The sequence below is a fragment of the Chlamydotis macqueenii genome, chromosome Z (assembly GCF_036417535.1).
Source record: "Chlamydotis macqueenii isolate bChlMac1 chromosome Z, bChlMac1.mat, whole genome shotgun sequence".
NCBI classification, from domain to species: Eukaryota; Metazoa; Chordata; class Aves; order Otidiformes; family Otididae; genus Chlamydotis; species Chlamydotis macqueenii.
The window spans coordinates 74,730,666-74,745,478 of NC_141593.1; the positions used below are offsets into that span (position 1 = coordinate 74,730,666).

Sequence of the window (14,813 nt, forward strand, 5' to 3'; positions counted from 1 at the left end):
TATACTGTTTACGTGCCACCACCGAGCCCCTAAGATCAGCCTCAGTACAGCACGCAGCGAGGGCAGCACGGGATCAAGAAGACTTTGTTGTCTCTGGAAGAGTCCTGCCCAGACCTCGTGCTGGAGCCCACCCACTGCCTCTGACCCTGCAGCCCCCTGCCCAGCCGAAGAGTGTACCCACTCCGGATAAGGAGGGGATGCTGCAGGGTCATGGGGGCTGTTTTGGGCCAGGCTGTCAGGGGCTCTTCCTGCCTGTCCGCTGGCGTCTTGTGACTCTTCACGGCTTCTGATGACGCACCGTAGGTAGTCATCTTCTCCCCGCACAGAAAACCTGACGATCTCTATTGGTCTTCCACAAATAGGGCATGCCGAGCTCCCCCTTATTCACCGCAGGATGCAGCCCACACAAATCTGGTGCTGACAGGGCACCACATGAGCAACGCCATGTCGAGCGTCGTGGCAGATGGGGCAGCTCCACTCCCTCCCCATGGCCATGTTTGTGCTCTGCCCTGGGTTGGGGAGAGTTCAGCTGAGCAGCTGCTCCTTCTCACAGGCACTGACTCTCCCACAGGCTTTAACACGCTGCAAAATAGGGAGAGGCCATGGTCACTGTCTGGGACATCCCATGTCCCAGGTAGGATAGGGGAGGACAAAATGCACCTGTCCCTCAACAAGGACAGTTCCCTGGCTCCCCAAACCCCAGCACCCTTTCCAGACCACCCTAGGCAGATGTTTCCCTACACAGCTCACCTCTACTGCTGCAAGCATGTGCCGCAGTGCCCGGCGGCCTGAACCAGGCAGGGCCGGATAAGAACACGGGAATGGCTCTGGGATGGGCACCGAGAGCTGCCGAAGACAACCCCCGAAGTACCACCCAAAACCAGGAAAAGACTCGCTCTACCCTCCAGACCTCGCACACACGCTCGGCAGGAGTACAGGCTTGAGTCAGACTGGGCCAGGCTCTGCCCGCGCCCGAATTTAAGCAGTGAGGTTGCCACAATTCTGCTTCCACCTCCCAGCGCTTGGATGCCATCTGCAGCCACAGCCGTTTCTCTTCCCTCTCCGTGCGCAGGCAACTCCTTCCCCGGAGGCCACGCACACCCCACGCACCCCGCGTGGTTCTGCTGGGGCTTGGGCAGGGCAGGAGGGCTGGGACGCCAGGCACCTCCTGCTGCCTCTTCTGCCCCGGCCCAGAGCCCACAACGGGACACCGGCCTGCCAAATCCCTAGGGCGTAGCGTTCCTGAGGGCTGTCGAACACACGCAGGGAGCTCCAGCCGCGGCCCAGCTGGAGGTCTGGGCTGCTTTGGCTCCTCCTGGCACTTCCCCTGGATGACTGGCAGGAATCGGAAGAGGCACGGTAGGCTGAGCTTGTGGGAGCTCACTCTGCGCTGCTTGCTCTGTGCCGGGCTTGCAGGCTACACCCCGCTTCCGGCAGCACTACCACGTCTCCAGCAGGACAACATCTCCACAGACTTTTGCCATCAACGTGGGCACCCTGGCCACAGGAAACTTCTCCCTTGCACTACAGCGAGCACACGGTGAGCCCCCGTGCCCCCAGCCACACCGCTCCTCCAGGAGGCTCACCTGGCTCTGCCAGCTTCCTTGCCTTTAGCCCGCTTGCACTCCTTTGCCAGCTGCCTGGCTAGAGAAACCCTCCGCTGAGCCAAGAACACTGGATCCAGCACACCCGCTGCAAGCAGGAGGCCAGAGAACAGCTCAACAGCTGCTTTGGGGCCGTGTGGGCCACCATGAGCGGCAGAGCTGCTCGGTCGGGCCATGCAAGGCTTGCCGACAGTCCTTGCCACCCCTGGGAGCCACGGTCCCAGGAGCTCCTCGTCCCTGCCCCACACGGGATCTGCTCCAGCGCTGAACTCCTGCTGAGCCACCCGCCTCCCCGGGCCCTGTTTTTTCTCCTGGTCTCCCTTGCCCCTCTGCCGGCAGCAGGGACCCGCCACTGCCCGCAACTGGGAGGTGCCTGCTGGGCAGGGGCAGCTACCGCAGCGCAGAAGAGTCTTCTTCCTCCCATTCCAGTACATGGTTGTCCCCACAAAGCAGGGGATAATGCAGCAAACAGAAAGTCTGTTTCAAAGAAAAAGGAATTTATCTATTTTTATATAAAGAGTTGATGGAGCCCTGCTAGCGCCGCCTCCGGGGTGGCCTCTTGCGGGGCTGTGGAGAGTCCTGGGGGCTGGCAGCCCTCCTCTTTGGGGGGCGCCGCGTCCGGACGGTTGAGCGGTCCCTGCTCCGTCTGGGAGTGGAAGGGCTGTGGCTGCAGCCCTGGGCAGAGGGGCCTGCTGCCGCTGTCTCCTCTGGTTCCTGCTGGGGCTGCTCCTGCTCTGCAGAGACGGGCTCAGGCGAGGGGCAGCCGGGACCCCCGTGGATTGCAGCTTCCAAAGGACTGTCTTCCTCCTGCACATCGGACACTGCGGAGCTGCGGGAAGGGTTGGTGCGGCTATAGATGGCAGTACGCCTGTGGCTGCTGGAGGAGCTGGAGCTCGAGGAGCTGGAGCTGCTACTGCTCCGCCTGGACCTGGAGGAGCTGGAACTGGAGCTGAAGGAGATGGAGCTCAAGGAGCTGGAGCTGGCCACAGGGTTGTTGTCCTCCTCCTCAGCAGCACTGGACCGCAGCAGCCTCCCAGCCTCCTCACTGCACTGCTCCACAACGATGTTGATGAGGCCGTGGACCAGTTCTTCTGTATGTTCCCGGAGGCTGTCCCGCCGCGTGTGGACCATGACTTGCGCATTCAGGCCATACATGCAGAGTGTGTGCACGATCAGGCACTGTACATTGTTTACCTGCCACCAGCGAGCCCCAAATATCTGCTGCAGCATGAGGTGCAGCCAGGGCAGCACGGGATCAAGGAGAATTTGGTGTTTTCGAAGAGTCGTGCCCAGACCCCGGGCAGGAGCCCACCCACTGCTTCTGATCCCGCAGCCCCCTGCTCAGCCGAGGACGGCATCCCCTGCTGAGAAGATCGAGGTGATGCCGCAGCATGATGGGGGCTGGTTTCGGCCAGGCTGTCGGGAGCTGTTCCTACCTGGCTCCTGGCATCTTGGGACTCTTCACATATTCTGAAAACATACTGTATGTAGTCATTTTCTCCCCGCACAGAAAACTTGACAGTCTCTATTGGTCTTCTGCAAAGGGGGCACTCTGCTTTCTCTGTTATACACTGCAGGATGCAGCCCACACAGAACTGGTGCTGACAGGGCATCACATGAGCAACGCCATCTTGAGCGTCGTGGCAGATGGGGCAGCTCCATGCCCTCCCCATGGCCATGTTTGTGCTCTGCGCTGGGTTGGGGAGAGCTGAGGATGAGGAGCTGCTCCTTCTCACAGGCACTGATGCTGCCAAAGGCTTTCACACTCTGCAAAATAGGGAGAGGCCATGGTCACTGTGTGGGACATCCCATGTCCCACGGAAAATAGAGGAGGACAAAATGGACCTCTCTCCCTCAACAAGGACAGTTCCCTGGCTCCCCAAGCCCCAGCACCCATTCCAGAACACCCCAGGCAGATGTTTCCTCGCACAGCTCACCTCTGCTTCTGGCAAGCGTGCGCCACAGTGCCCGGCTGCCTGACCCAGGCAGGGCCGGATAAGAACCCAGGGAATGGCTCTGGGATGGGCACCGAGAGCTGCCGAAGACAACCCCCGAAGTACCACCCAAAACCAGGAAAAGACTCGCTCTACCCTCCAGACCTCGCACACACGCTCGGCAGGAGTACAGGCCTGAGCCCGACTGGGACAGGCTCTGCCCACGCCCGAATTTAAGCCTTGAGGGGCGTGAGGTCACGTTCCAGCGCTCAGTGACATCACCATCCACCGCTCAAAGAGTTCACGTTCCACCAGACGGTGACATCACTGTGGGCCATCTGCCCCCACAGGCACACAGCATTGTAAGGCTCATCAGAAGATTAGTGTTGTCTCAACCAGGACTTCCAGCTGCACGATGGATTTGGTGTGGCCTAAAAGTTAGGCTCACAACTTGACGTGAGTTGCTGCGAGTGCTCTGCCTGAGACGCAGTTGTTTTTCTGGGGACGGAATGTGATTGCTATGGACAAGGCCCACTCTGGCCTGACAAGAAAACGTACGACATGCTGGAGATGGCGGCCAGAGTGGCGCCGACGTGCCACAGCTCATCCCTGTTGTCAAGACGGCAAAGATAACCGTGCACCTGCTATCGAGGAGGATGAATCACAACTGCTGGCTCAAAAACCACGGTGAGAAAGTGCCCGTTAACTGAACTTTGCTCATTACAATGTACAAAAAACACACTTCTAAGGGCCCAGAACAGGTGGAGATACCCAAAGTAAAGGAGGAGCAGGGTTTGCTACTTGGAAAAAAAGGTCGACCCCGAACAACGAGGCCCCTGAGAGCTTTCCCCACCAAGGATCAACATCAACATCGATCGTGACGACCGGCAGTACGCTGCCTGGATCTGGGGCCATGGGGATGCCTTGGACGCGCGGTGGTAGCTATTATAACTTTTTTCCTATCTTTACTTTTCCTTTTCACTCCCTTTCGCCTATCGCATGCCGCTTTACAGGCACAAGAATAAAGTTTGTGCTGTTTGATTGAAACTAACCCTGTTGGCGTGTTCGCCGTAATTTTGCACTTTGAGGTCACACTAAAAGAGCCATCACGAGTCCCGAGTGGACCGTCTCATTTTTAAATTGGTGTAGTCGCAGGATCCGGAAAGACAGAGGTGGGGCATGGGGGTCACAGAAAGGCACTGGGAGAAGGGGGTACAGCAGCAAACAGAAAGTGTTTCAAGGAAAGAGGGATTGATTTGTTTTTAGAAAGAGTTGATGGAGGCCTGCTAGCGCCGCCTCCGAGGTGGCCTCTTGCGGGGCTGTGGAGAGTCCTGGGGGCTGGCAGCCCTCCTCTTTGGGGCGCGCCGGGCCCGCGTGGTTGAGCTGTCCCTGCTCCGTCTGGGAGCAGAAGTTCTCCGGTTGCAGCCGTGGGCAGAGGGTCCTGCTGCTGCTGCCTCCCCTGGTTCCTCCTGGGGTTGCTCCTGCTCTGCAGAGACGGGCCCAGATGAGGGGCAGCTGGGACCCCCGTGGACTGCAGCCTCCAAAGGACCATTTTCCTCCTCCACAGTGGACACTATGGGGCTGCCAGAAGAGCTGCTGGAGCTGCAGGTGGGAGCCTCCTCATCGGAGGAGCTGAAACTGGAGCTGCTAGAGCTGGAGCTGGTAGAGCTGGACCTGCTGGAGTTGGAGCTGCAGGAGCTTGTGCTCCTGGAGCTTGAGGTGCTGCTCCTGGAGCTCAAGGAGCTGGAGCTGGCCACAGGGTTGTTGTCCTCCTCCTCAGCAGCACTGGACCGCAGCAGCCTCCCAGCCTCCTCACTGCACTGCTCCACAATGATGTTGATGAGGCCGTGGACCAGTTCTTCTGTATGTTCCCGGAGGCTGCCTCGCAGCGTGTGGACCATGACTTGCGCATTCAGGCCGTAGGTGCAGAGTGTGTGCACGATCAGGCACTGTACACTGTTTACCTGCCACCAGCGAGCCCCAAATATCTGCTGCAGCATGAGGTGCAGCCAGGGCAGCACGGGATCAAGGAGAATTTGGTGTCTTCGGAAGACTCGTGCCCAGACCTCGGGCAGGAGCCCACCCACTGCTTCTGATCCCGCAGCCTCCTGCTCAGCCGAGGACGGCATCCCCTGCTGAGAAGATGGAGGTGATGCCGCAGCGTGATGGGGGCTGTTTTCGGCCAGGCTGTCGGGAGCTGCTCCTGCCTGGCTGCTGGCATCTCGGGACTCTTCAGACGTTCTGAAGAAATACTGTATGCAGTCATTTTCTCCCCGCACAGAGAACTTGACAGACTCTACTGGTCTTCTGCAAAGGGGGCACTCTACTTTCTCCGTTATCCACCGCAGTATGCAGCCCACACAAATCTGGTGCTGACAGGGCATCACATGAGCAACGCCATCTTGAGCGTCGTGGCAGATGGGGCAGCTCCACTCTGTCTCCGTGGCCATGTTTGTGCTCTGCGCTGCGTTGGGGAGAGCTGAGGATGAGGAGCCATGTCCCAGGGAGGGTGGGGGACGACAATGTGCCCAGGTCCCTCATGAGGGGCACTTCCCTGGCTCCCCAAACCCCCAGCAACCGCCCCAGGTCACCCATACGGGGATGTTTCCCTGCACAGCTCACCTCTACTGCTGCAAGCGTGCACCGCAGTGCCCGGCTGCCTGAACCAGGCAGGGCCGGATAGGAACACAGGGAATGGCTCTGGGATGGGCACCGAGAGCTGCCGAAGACAACCCCCGAAGTACCACCCAAAACCAGGAAAAGACTCGCTCTACCCTCCAGACCTCGCACACACGCTCGGCAGGAGTACAGGCTTGAGCCAGACTGGGCCAGGCTCTGCCCGCGCCCGAATTTAAGCCTTGAGGGGCGTGAGGTCACGTTCCATCGCTCAGTGATGTCACCATCCACCACTCAAAGATTTCACGTTCCACCAGACGGTGACATCACTGTGGGCCATCTGCCCCCACAGGCACACAGCATCAGGCACAACTAGGGAACTGGCGCTTGACATCAAGGGCTGCAGATCACTTTTCCCCCATCAGGACAGTCTGGCAGGGGGGCGGGTGGCCAGAGAGGTTTTGGCCATCTCTGTGCTTGGGGGTTTCAAGCTGCAGCTGGACAAAGCCAGTCGGCACCTGGGCTGATCCCTGGGCTGACCTTGCTTTGGCAGCAGCTTTCTCCAGACTCCTCCCAAGCTCCCCTTCATCCGCATCCCTTCTCTCATCTTACCCTGATCCCGTGCAAAGTACCAAGTCTGGCAGAGTCCATGTCAGCAACTTTCCAGGGAAAAAAGAAAATCCTCTGCATTGTCTTCATCTTCTGCATTTCCATGGCACTCACCAGTTTAGTCTCTGCCTGCTTTGCAAAGGGTAAAGTTCTCCACTCATCCCGCCTCCCTGGGACGCAGCAGTTCAGTGCCACATCCCCGCGGTGCAGAGGAACAGCTGGGCTGGAACTCCACAACTCTCTGCAACTGGTTATGCACATCAGTTGACCTGCACCTTTGCCCTGTGTTGGGTTCTTCCCCCAGCACCAGCTCTGCTGACAAAAGGGGGCTTGAGAGGGCTCCTGTGGCACAGTTTCTACAAGACACTGCTGCAGTATTTCTTATTTCATCAGCAATGGAAACTTCTCTCCCTTTCACGGAGTTACAGTTGCCGTGGGAGGGGATCGCACGGGTCTGGCTGTTAAAACCTCATGAGATGACACTCCATGTTTTTTATTCCCAATCCTTCTTGCATAGATCAATGCCAGAGATAATGCATTCAGCCATTTCACGCCAGTCTCTGACTAAATCTTTGCTAAGCTGGTTTTCAAATTGGAGTTCTTATTTTCTGCAGTCCCACTGATACTTTCGTTCTATTTGTAGGGCTGCACAAATTTTGTTCATCACTCATCTTGTAAAAGGGGTTCTCCTATTGTTATTTAGCGTTAGGGGAACCCCAAATTAAGGAATTAGTTCTCTCAGCAACATTTTTTGCAACAGATGTTTTGTCTGCATATTTACAAGGATAGCCCTCTACCCATCCTGATAATGTATCTAAAAGGATAAGGACATACTTACAATTACAGCACTGAGACATTTGAATGAAGTAAATTTCCAGATTTACAAACCATCTGCACCGTTTAGGGTGTGGAGCTATACCTGTCTCCTCCTGCTGTCCTGTGTTATGTGCTAAACAAACTGGGCAGCTGCTGACGCCGAAGTCACGGACACTGCTGACGACCAATATGATCAAGCAAATGCCAATTTATTGTTGATACATCCCGGTTAATATAGCCCTTCTAGTTCCCTATCATGCGCAAGCTCTCTACTAATTGGCTAACTATATCATGCACGCGCTCCTAGCTAAAATACGATTCGTTAAGTCTCTTTGTTCACGCGCACGGCTCTCTCCACCTGCACCCTGCTTCACGTTCAGCCCCCAGTCACGTATGCCAGCTGTTTTCCTTCTTCTCAAGGCTGCTTCGTTTACTTTCTCACAGGAAGCTTCATTACTTTCTCACAGGCGGCCTCATTATTTTCTCACAGGTGGCTTCAGTACTTTCTTACAGGCAGCTTCAGTACTTTCTCACAAGCGGCTTCAGTGATGTCCTTGAGGCCTGCTGCTCACAAACATAACAATTCCATTCGGTCTGGATTGTTCACTAAGTGCCCCTGGTACTCCAGGTATCCAACAGGCAGCTGCTACGTACTGTTGAGCTGTACTTGAACTATGTGGAGAAAAGTCAGAGAAGTCATTGTTTTGGGGTTAACTGAAAGGGCCTTCATTAGTGATTAAATAATGAGCCGATGAGAATTAATTGATTAATGATAATCAAATGGTAATTGAATGGTGACAAAGCAATAATTGAATGCTTATTAAACAGTGGTTTGACAGTCATTGGAGTTTTAAATGCTGAGTTAAACAGGAATTTAAACAATTATTAGACGGCAGTCAAATATTACTAGCTAGTACACTTCTAAGACTTAAGCTATAGCTGGATCTAAATAAATGTATGTCACTAGCATAAAATATACTTCAAGGCCTAATGCAGAATGTCTCTGTACCTCATTATAGATAGAAGGTACTGGGTAAAGGGTCTCTCTGCCTCAAGGGGTGACCTTGAGGGCCATCCCTGCTCAAGGGGAGATCACCGCTGTGCGGGCTGCTGCCGTACAGGAGATCTCCGTGTGCTTGGAGTGGGCTACAGATACCTGTAACATAAAGGGATTGACTTGATGGGTCAAACCCTGCTTTGATGAATGTGCAGGAGTGCAGCCGTAGCAGTCACAGTTGTGCCTAGTCCCAGCTCAGGCTGGTACTCCTAGCCCCTCATAAGATGTGGCCTAGACTCCTTGGTTCCTGAAAAGGTGTGGCCTGGCACAGTTCTTGAGGATTGCACAGCAGGGCTGGTTTCACTCAGGCCTGCTTGTCGGGATGTTTGGACCAAAGTGCTGTTCCCCCAGTGGGTGCGTGAGTCCCAGCTCCCCAGGAGGTTGGCAGAGGCACTGCACGTGGAGCTGATGCAACAAGGATGTGCCCTTCTCAGTTAGGAAGAGCTTAAAGGGAGGAAATCTGCTTTTCACCTAGGCTCATCCGCAAAGCATCTCATTGCTCTTCTTTTGCCCATGGAAAAGGGATGTCCCTCTGTCAGTGACTCTTTCTGTTGGCCTCAGCACTGCTGGTGGAGCCACGGACTTTGCTGGAAGAAGCTGTGATGTCAATACAGGAACATTAGAAAGGCAGAAAGGTGTCCAATTTCTTCTCTGGCTGTATCAAGCTTCATAAACCCCGGGCGGAAGCAGTCAGAGGTGCCTGTTGTTTGCTCAGAGCCTGTCAAAAGCAGGCCATAGATATTTCATCGAGTGCTGAGCTGCACAAATGCTCTGTGCTCTGAAGGGCTGCTAGTATTCAACCTATGCGTCATTCAGAGCTCAAACCCTCCTCACAAGTGGCTACCCAAAAAGAAGTGCAATATAAGGGTAAATGCTGGGAAGCTGGGACAAGTGCTGTGAAGCAGCAGCAGCCTGGAATACAAAGAGCATATGGTAGAAAGGGAAAAGGGAAAAGCTGGGTCGAATCTTCATACCGAAAGACAGAACAAAAAGCAAGTGGGAGAAAGCGGCAGAAAATCAATGCCTTGCATGTAGTGCAAAAGTACTGCTACGAAGGGGAAGGTACAAGTTGAGAGCTGCGGTGTTTCACATGCTATATTTATCTACTCTGTCTGCTGTGGATAAGCATGTAACACTGTAAATTCTTCTCACCAGGGAATGATGCATCATCCTTTTGTAAACTCAGCTAATGTTGCAAAAAGTGATGACTACACAATAAGAAAGTGACTTGTTTGGGCCTGATATGGGTGCCACAATTCTGCTTCCACCTCCCAGCGCTTGGATGCCATCTGCAGCCACAGCCGTTTCTCTTCCCTCTCCGTGCGCAGGCAACTCCTTCCCCGGAGGCCAGGCACACCCCACGCACCCCGCGTGGTTCTGCTGGGGCTTGGGCAGGGCAGGAGGGCTGGGACGCCAGGCACCTCCTGCTGCCTCTTCTGCCCCGGCCCAGAGCCCACAACGGGACACCGGCCTGCCAAATCCCTAGGGCGTAGCGTTCCTGAGGGCTGTCGAACACACGCAGGGAGCTCCAGCCGCGGCCCAGCTGGAGGTCTGGGCTGCTTTGGCTCCTCCTGGCACTTCCCCTGGATGACTGGCAGGAATCGGAAGAGGCACGGTAGGCTGAGCTTGTGGGAGCTCACTCTGCGCTGCTTGCTCTGTGCCGGGCTTGCAGGCTACACCCCGCTTCCGGCAGCACTACCACGTCTCCAGCAGGACAACATCTCCACAGACTTTTGCCATCAACGTGGGCACCCTGGCCACAGGAAACTTCTCCCTTGCACTACAGCGAGCACACGGTGAGCCCCCGTGCCCCCAGCCACACCGCTCCTCCAGGAGGCTCACCTGGCTCTGCCAGCTTCCTTGCCTTTAGCCCGCTTGCACTCCTTTGCCAGCTGCCTGGCTAGAGAAACCCTCCGCTGAGCCAAGAACACTGGATCCAGCACACCCGCTGCAAGCAGGAGGCCAGAGAACAGCTCAACAGCTGCTTTGGGGCCGTGTGGGCCACCACGAGCGGCAGAGCTGCTCGGTCGGGCCATGCAAGGCTTGCCGACAGTCCTTGCCACCCCTGGGAGCCACGGTCCCAGGAGCTCCTCGTCCCTGCCCCACACGGGATCTGCTCCAGCGCTGAACTCCTGCTGAGCCACCCGCCTCCCCAGGCCCTGTTTTTTCTCCTGGTCTCCCTTGCCCCTCTGCCGGCAGCAGGGACCCGCCACTGCCAGCAACTGGAAGGTGCCTGCTGGGCAGGGGCAGCTACCGCAGCACAGAAGAGGAAGCTCCTCTTCCTCCCATTCCAGTACATTGTTGTCCCCACAAAGCAGGGGATAATGCAGCAAACAGAAAGTCTGTTTCAAAGAAAAAGGAATTTATCTATTTTTATATAAAGAGTTGATGGAGCCCTGCTAGCGCCGCCTCCGGGGTGGCCTCTTGCGGGGCTGTGGAGAGTCCTGGGGGCTGGCAGCCCTCCTCTTTGCGGCGCGCCGCGTCCGGACGGTTGAGCGGTCCCTGCTCCGTCTGGGAGTGGAAGGGCTGTGGCTGCAGCCCTGGGCAGAGGGGCCTGCTGCCGCTGTCTCCTCTGGTTCCTGCTGGGGCTGCTCCTGCTCTGCAGAGACGGGCTCAGGTGAGGGGCAGCCGGGACCCCTGTGGATTGCAGCTTCCAAAGGACTGTCTTCCTCCTGCACATCGGACACTGCGGAGCTGCGGGAAGGGTTGGTGCGGCTATAGATGGCAGTACGCCTGTGGCTGCTGGAGGAGCTGGAGCTCGAGGAGCTGGAGCTGCTACTGCTCCGCCTGGACCTGGAGGAGCTGGAACTGGAGCTGAAGGAGATGGAGCTCATGGAGCTGGAGCTGGCCACAGGGTTGTTGTCCTCCTCCTCAGCAGCACTGGACCGCAGCAGCCTCCCAGCCTCCTCACTGCACTGCTCCACAACGATGTTGATGAGGCCGTGGACCAGTTGTTCTGTATGTTCCCGGAGGCTGTCCCGCAGCGTGTGGACCACGACTTGCGCATTCAGGCCATACATGCAGAGTGTGTGCACGATCAGGCACTGTACACTGTTTACCTGCCACCGGCGAGCCCCAAATATCTGCTGCAGCATGAGGTGCAGCCAGGGCAGCACGGGATCAAGGAGAATTTGGTGTTTTCGAAGAGTCGTGCCCAGACCCCGGGCAGGAGCCCACCCACTGCTTCTGATCACGCAGCCCCCTGCTCAGCCGAGGACGGCATCCCCTGCTGAGAAGATGGAGGTGACGCCGCAGCGTGATGGGGGCTGTTTTCGGCCAGGCTGTCAGGAGCTGTTCCTACCTGGCTCCTGGCATCTTGGGACTCTTCACATATTCTGAAAACATACTGTATGTAGTCATTTTCTCCCCGCACAGAAAACTTGACAGTCTCTATTGGTCTTCTGCAAAGGGGGCACTCTGCTTTCTCTGTTATCCACCGCAGGATGCAGCCCACACAGAACTGGTGCTGACAGGGCATCACATGAGCAACGCCATCTTGAGCGTCATGGCAGATGGGGCAGCTCCATGCCCTCCCCATGGCCATGTTTGTGCTCTGCTCTGGGTTGGGGAGAGCTGAGGATGAGGAGCTGCTCCTTCTCACAGGCACTGATGCTGCCAAAGGCTTTCACACTCTGCAAAATAGGGAGAGGCCATGGTCACTGTGTGGGACATCCCATGTCCCACGGAAAATAGAGGAGGACAAAATGGACCTCTCTCCCTCAACAAGGACACTTTCCTGGCTCCCCAAGCCCCAGCACCCATTCCAGAACACCCCAGGCAGATGTTTCCTCGCACAGCTCACCTCTGCTTCTGGCAAGCGTGCGCCACAGTGCCCGGCTGCCTGACCCAGGCAGGGCAGGATAAGAACCCAGGGAATGGCTCTGGGATGGGCACCGAGAGCTGCCCAAGACAACCCCCGAAGTACCACCCAAAACCAGGAAAAGACTCGCTCTACCCTCCAGACCTCGCACACACGCTCGGCAGGAGTACAGGCTTGAGCCAGACTGGGACAGGCTCTGCCCACGCCCGAATTTAAGCCTTGAGGGGCGTGAGGTCACGTTCCATCGCTCAGTGACGTCACCATCCACCGCTCAAAGATTTCACGTTCCACCAGACGGTGACATCACTGTGGGCCATCTGCCCCCACAGGCACACAGCATTGTAAGGCTCATCAGAAGATCAGTGTTGTCTCAACCAGGACTTCCAGCTGCACGATGGATTTGGTGTGGCCTAAAAGTTAGGCTCACAACTTGACGTGAGTTGCTGCGAGTGCTCTGCCTGAGACGCAGTTGTTTTTCTGGGGACGGAAAGTGATTGCTATGGACACGGCCCACTCTGGCCTGACAAGAAAATGTATGACATGCTGGAGATGGCGGCCAGAGTGGCGCCGACGTGCCACAGCTCATCCCTGTTGTCAAGACGGCAAAGATAACCGTGCACCTGCTATCGAGGAGGATGAATCACAACTGCTGGCTCAAAAACCACGGTGAGAAAGTGCCCGTTAACTGAACTTTGCTCATTACAATGTACAAAAAACACACTTCTAAGGGCCCAGAACAGGTGGAAATACCCAAAGTAAAGGAGGAGCAGGGTTTGCTACTTGGAAAAAAAGGTCGACCCCCAACAACGAGGCCCCTGAGAGCTTTCCCCACCAAGGATCAACATCAACATCGATCGTGACGACCGGCAGTACGCTGCCTGGATCTGGGGCCATGGGGATGCCTTGGACGCGCGGTGGTAGCTATTATAACTTTTTTCCTATCTTTACTTTTCCTTTTCACTCCCTTTCGCCTATCGCATGCCGCTTTACAGGCACAAGAATAAAGTTTGTGCTGTTTGATTGAAACTAACCATGTTGGCGTGTTCGCCGTAATTTTGCACTTTGAGGTCGCACTAAAAGAGCCATCACGTGTCCCGAGTGGACAGTGTCATTTTTAAATTGGTGTAGTCAGCAGGGTCCTGAAAGACAGAGAGGTGCAGGCTGTGTGTGGTCTGTAACAGGGGAAGGATGGTTCGGTCCAGCCGCACCTAGCCCTACATCCCTCCGGATGAGAGGTGCCTAGAAAGCAAGGGGGCCGATCCAAATTTCCCGCACACCTCACACACCCAATGGACGTGAACTCGAGCTGAGGTTTGGACTCTGGCTGACGGGAGTTAATAATAAGATCTCTTAGTGCAAAAGCGGGAGCTGTGCTCATATGAATGAGGTCGACTACTCGGGGAAGTGAAGGGCGACTGCAGACAGACTGCATTTGTGGAAACCAAGTTGAGACTCCCGTAGTAGATTTTGGTCTCTCCAACCACTCGGGGAAGAGAACGGCGATGCAGGGGCACTGCGTGTGTGGAAACTGAGTTTAACCTCTGCAAACTGGGTTTGGTCCCTTCGTAATAAGAATGGCAGGAAAAGTTGATGATCAGTACCCTTTGTTAGTGAAAAATCAAGACTCGTTTTAGGAGCTCTTGTCACAGCATGCTGCCCAGACGTCCATACCTGGGCGAGATTGGGCTCGAGATAATCGGGCAAATTAGCAAAGCGTAGTAGATCGAATGACTTCCTTGCCGAAGGAGGCAAGGGTAAAATCTGGCAGAGGCAAAGCCATAGTTTGGCTTATTCTGGGTGCAAGTCTGGCAGCAGCAGTAGGGGAACACGTTAAGCAGTGTGACCAGGAGCAACAGATTACTGAGTCGCTCCAGATGAATCAGTCTTCCAGCGGAAGTCCTTCAAGAGACAGTATCCACCCTCCAAAAGCAGCTGCAGGAAGAAAAGGAGCAAAATCTTTTGCTAAAATCTATCTAGAGGAAAAAATATCCAAAGAATCCAGAACTGTGGAGTGAGACAGATCTGAAGCCTGAGGAAAGAGGTTTTTGACAGATAAGCCAGACATATTCTCAGAAGGAGTTACAAGAAGCGAGGGATCACATTAGCAATCACCGTCGGGTGAGACCTTTCGTTAAAAAAGAATATTTTTATTTGAATGACGAGGATAGAGAACCAAAAACTGCAAATAAGGACTTGCCGTACACCGCTACTGAGCTTGCCAAACTGGTGCAGGAGTATGGGTGCCTTGCCAAAAAATCCGAGATGGAGTACGTGTGGCGTGTGTCACTAACCGGGGGAGATCACTTTCAGCTAAGGGAAAAGGAGGCCGAGGGACACTGGGGTCTTTCTGACCACAG

General features: G+C 55.6%; 1 protein-coding gene across 1 annotated transcript; it reads right to left on the reverse strand.

Moving 5' to 3' along the window:
* Positions 1 to 4,824: 4,824 nt before the first annotated feature.
* On the reverse strand, positions 4,825 to 5,988 carry LOC147596418 (E3 ubiquitin-protein ligase Topors-like). The gene has a single exon (XM_086771385.1). It carries the CDS (start codon positions 5,986 to 5,988, stop codon positions 4,825 to 4,827), a length of 1,164 nt encoding a protein of 387 aa, XP_086627511.1.
* Between the last annotated feature and the right edge of the window lie 8,825 nt (positions 5,989 to 14,813).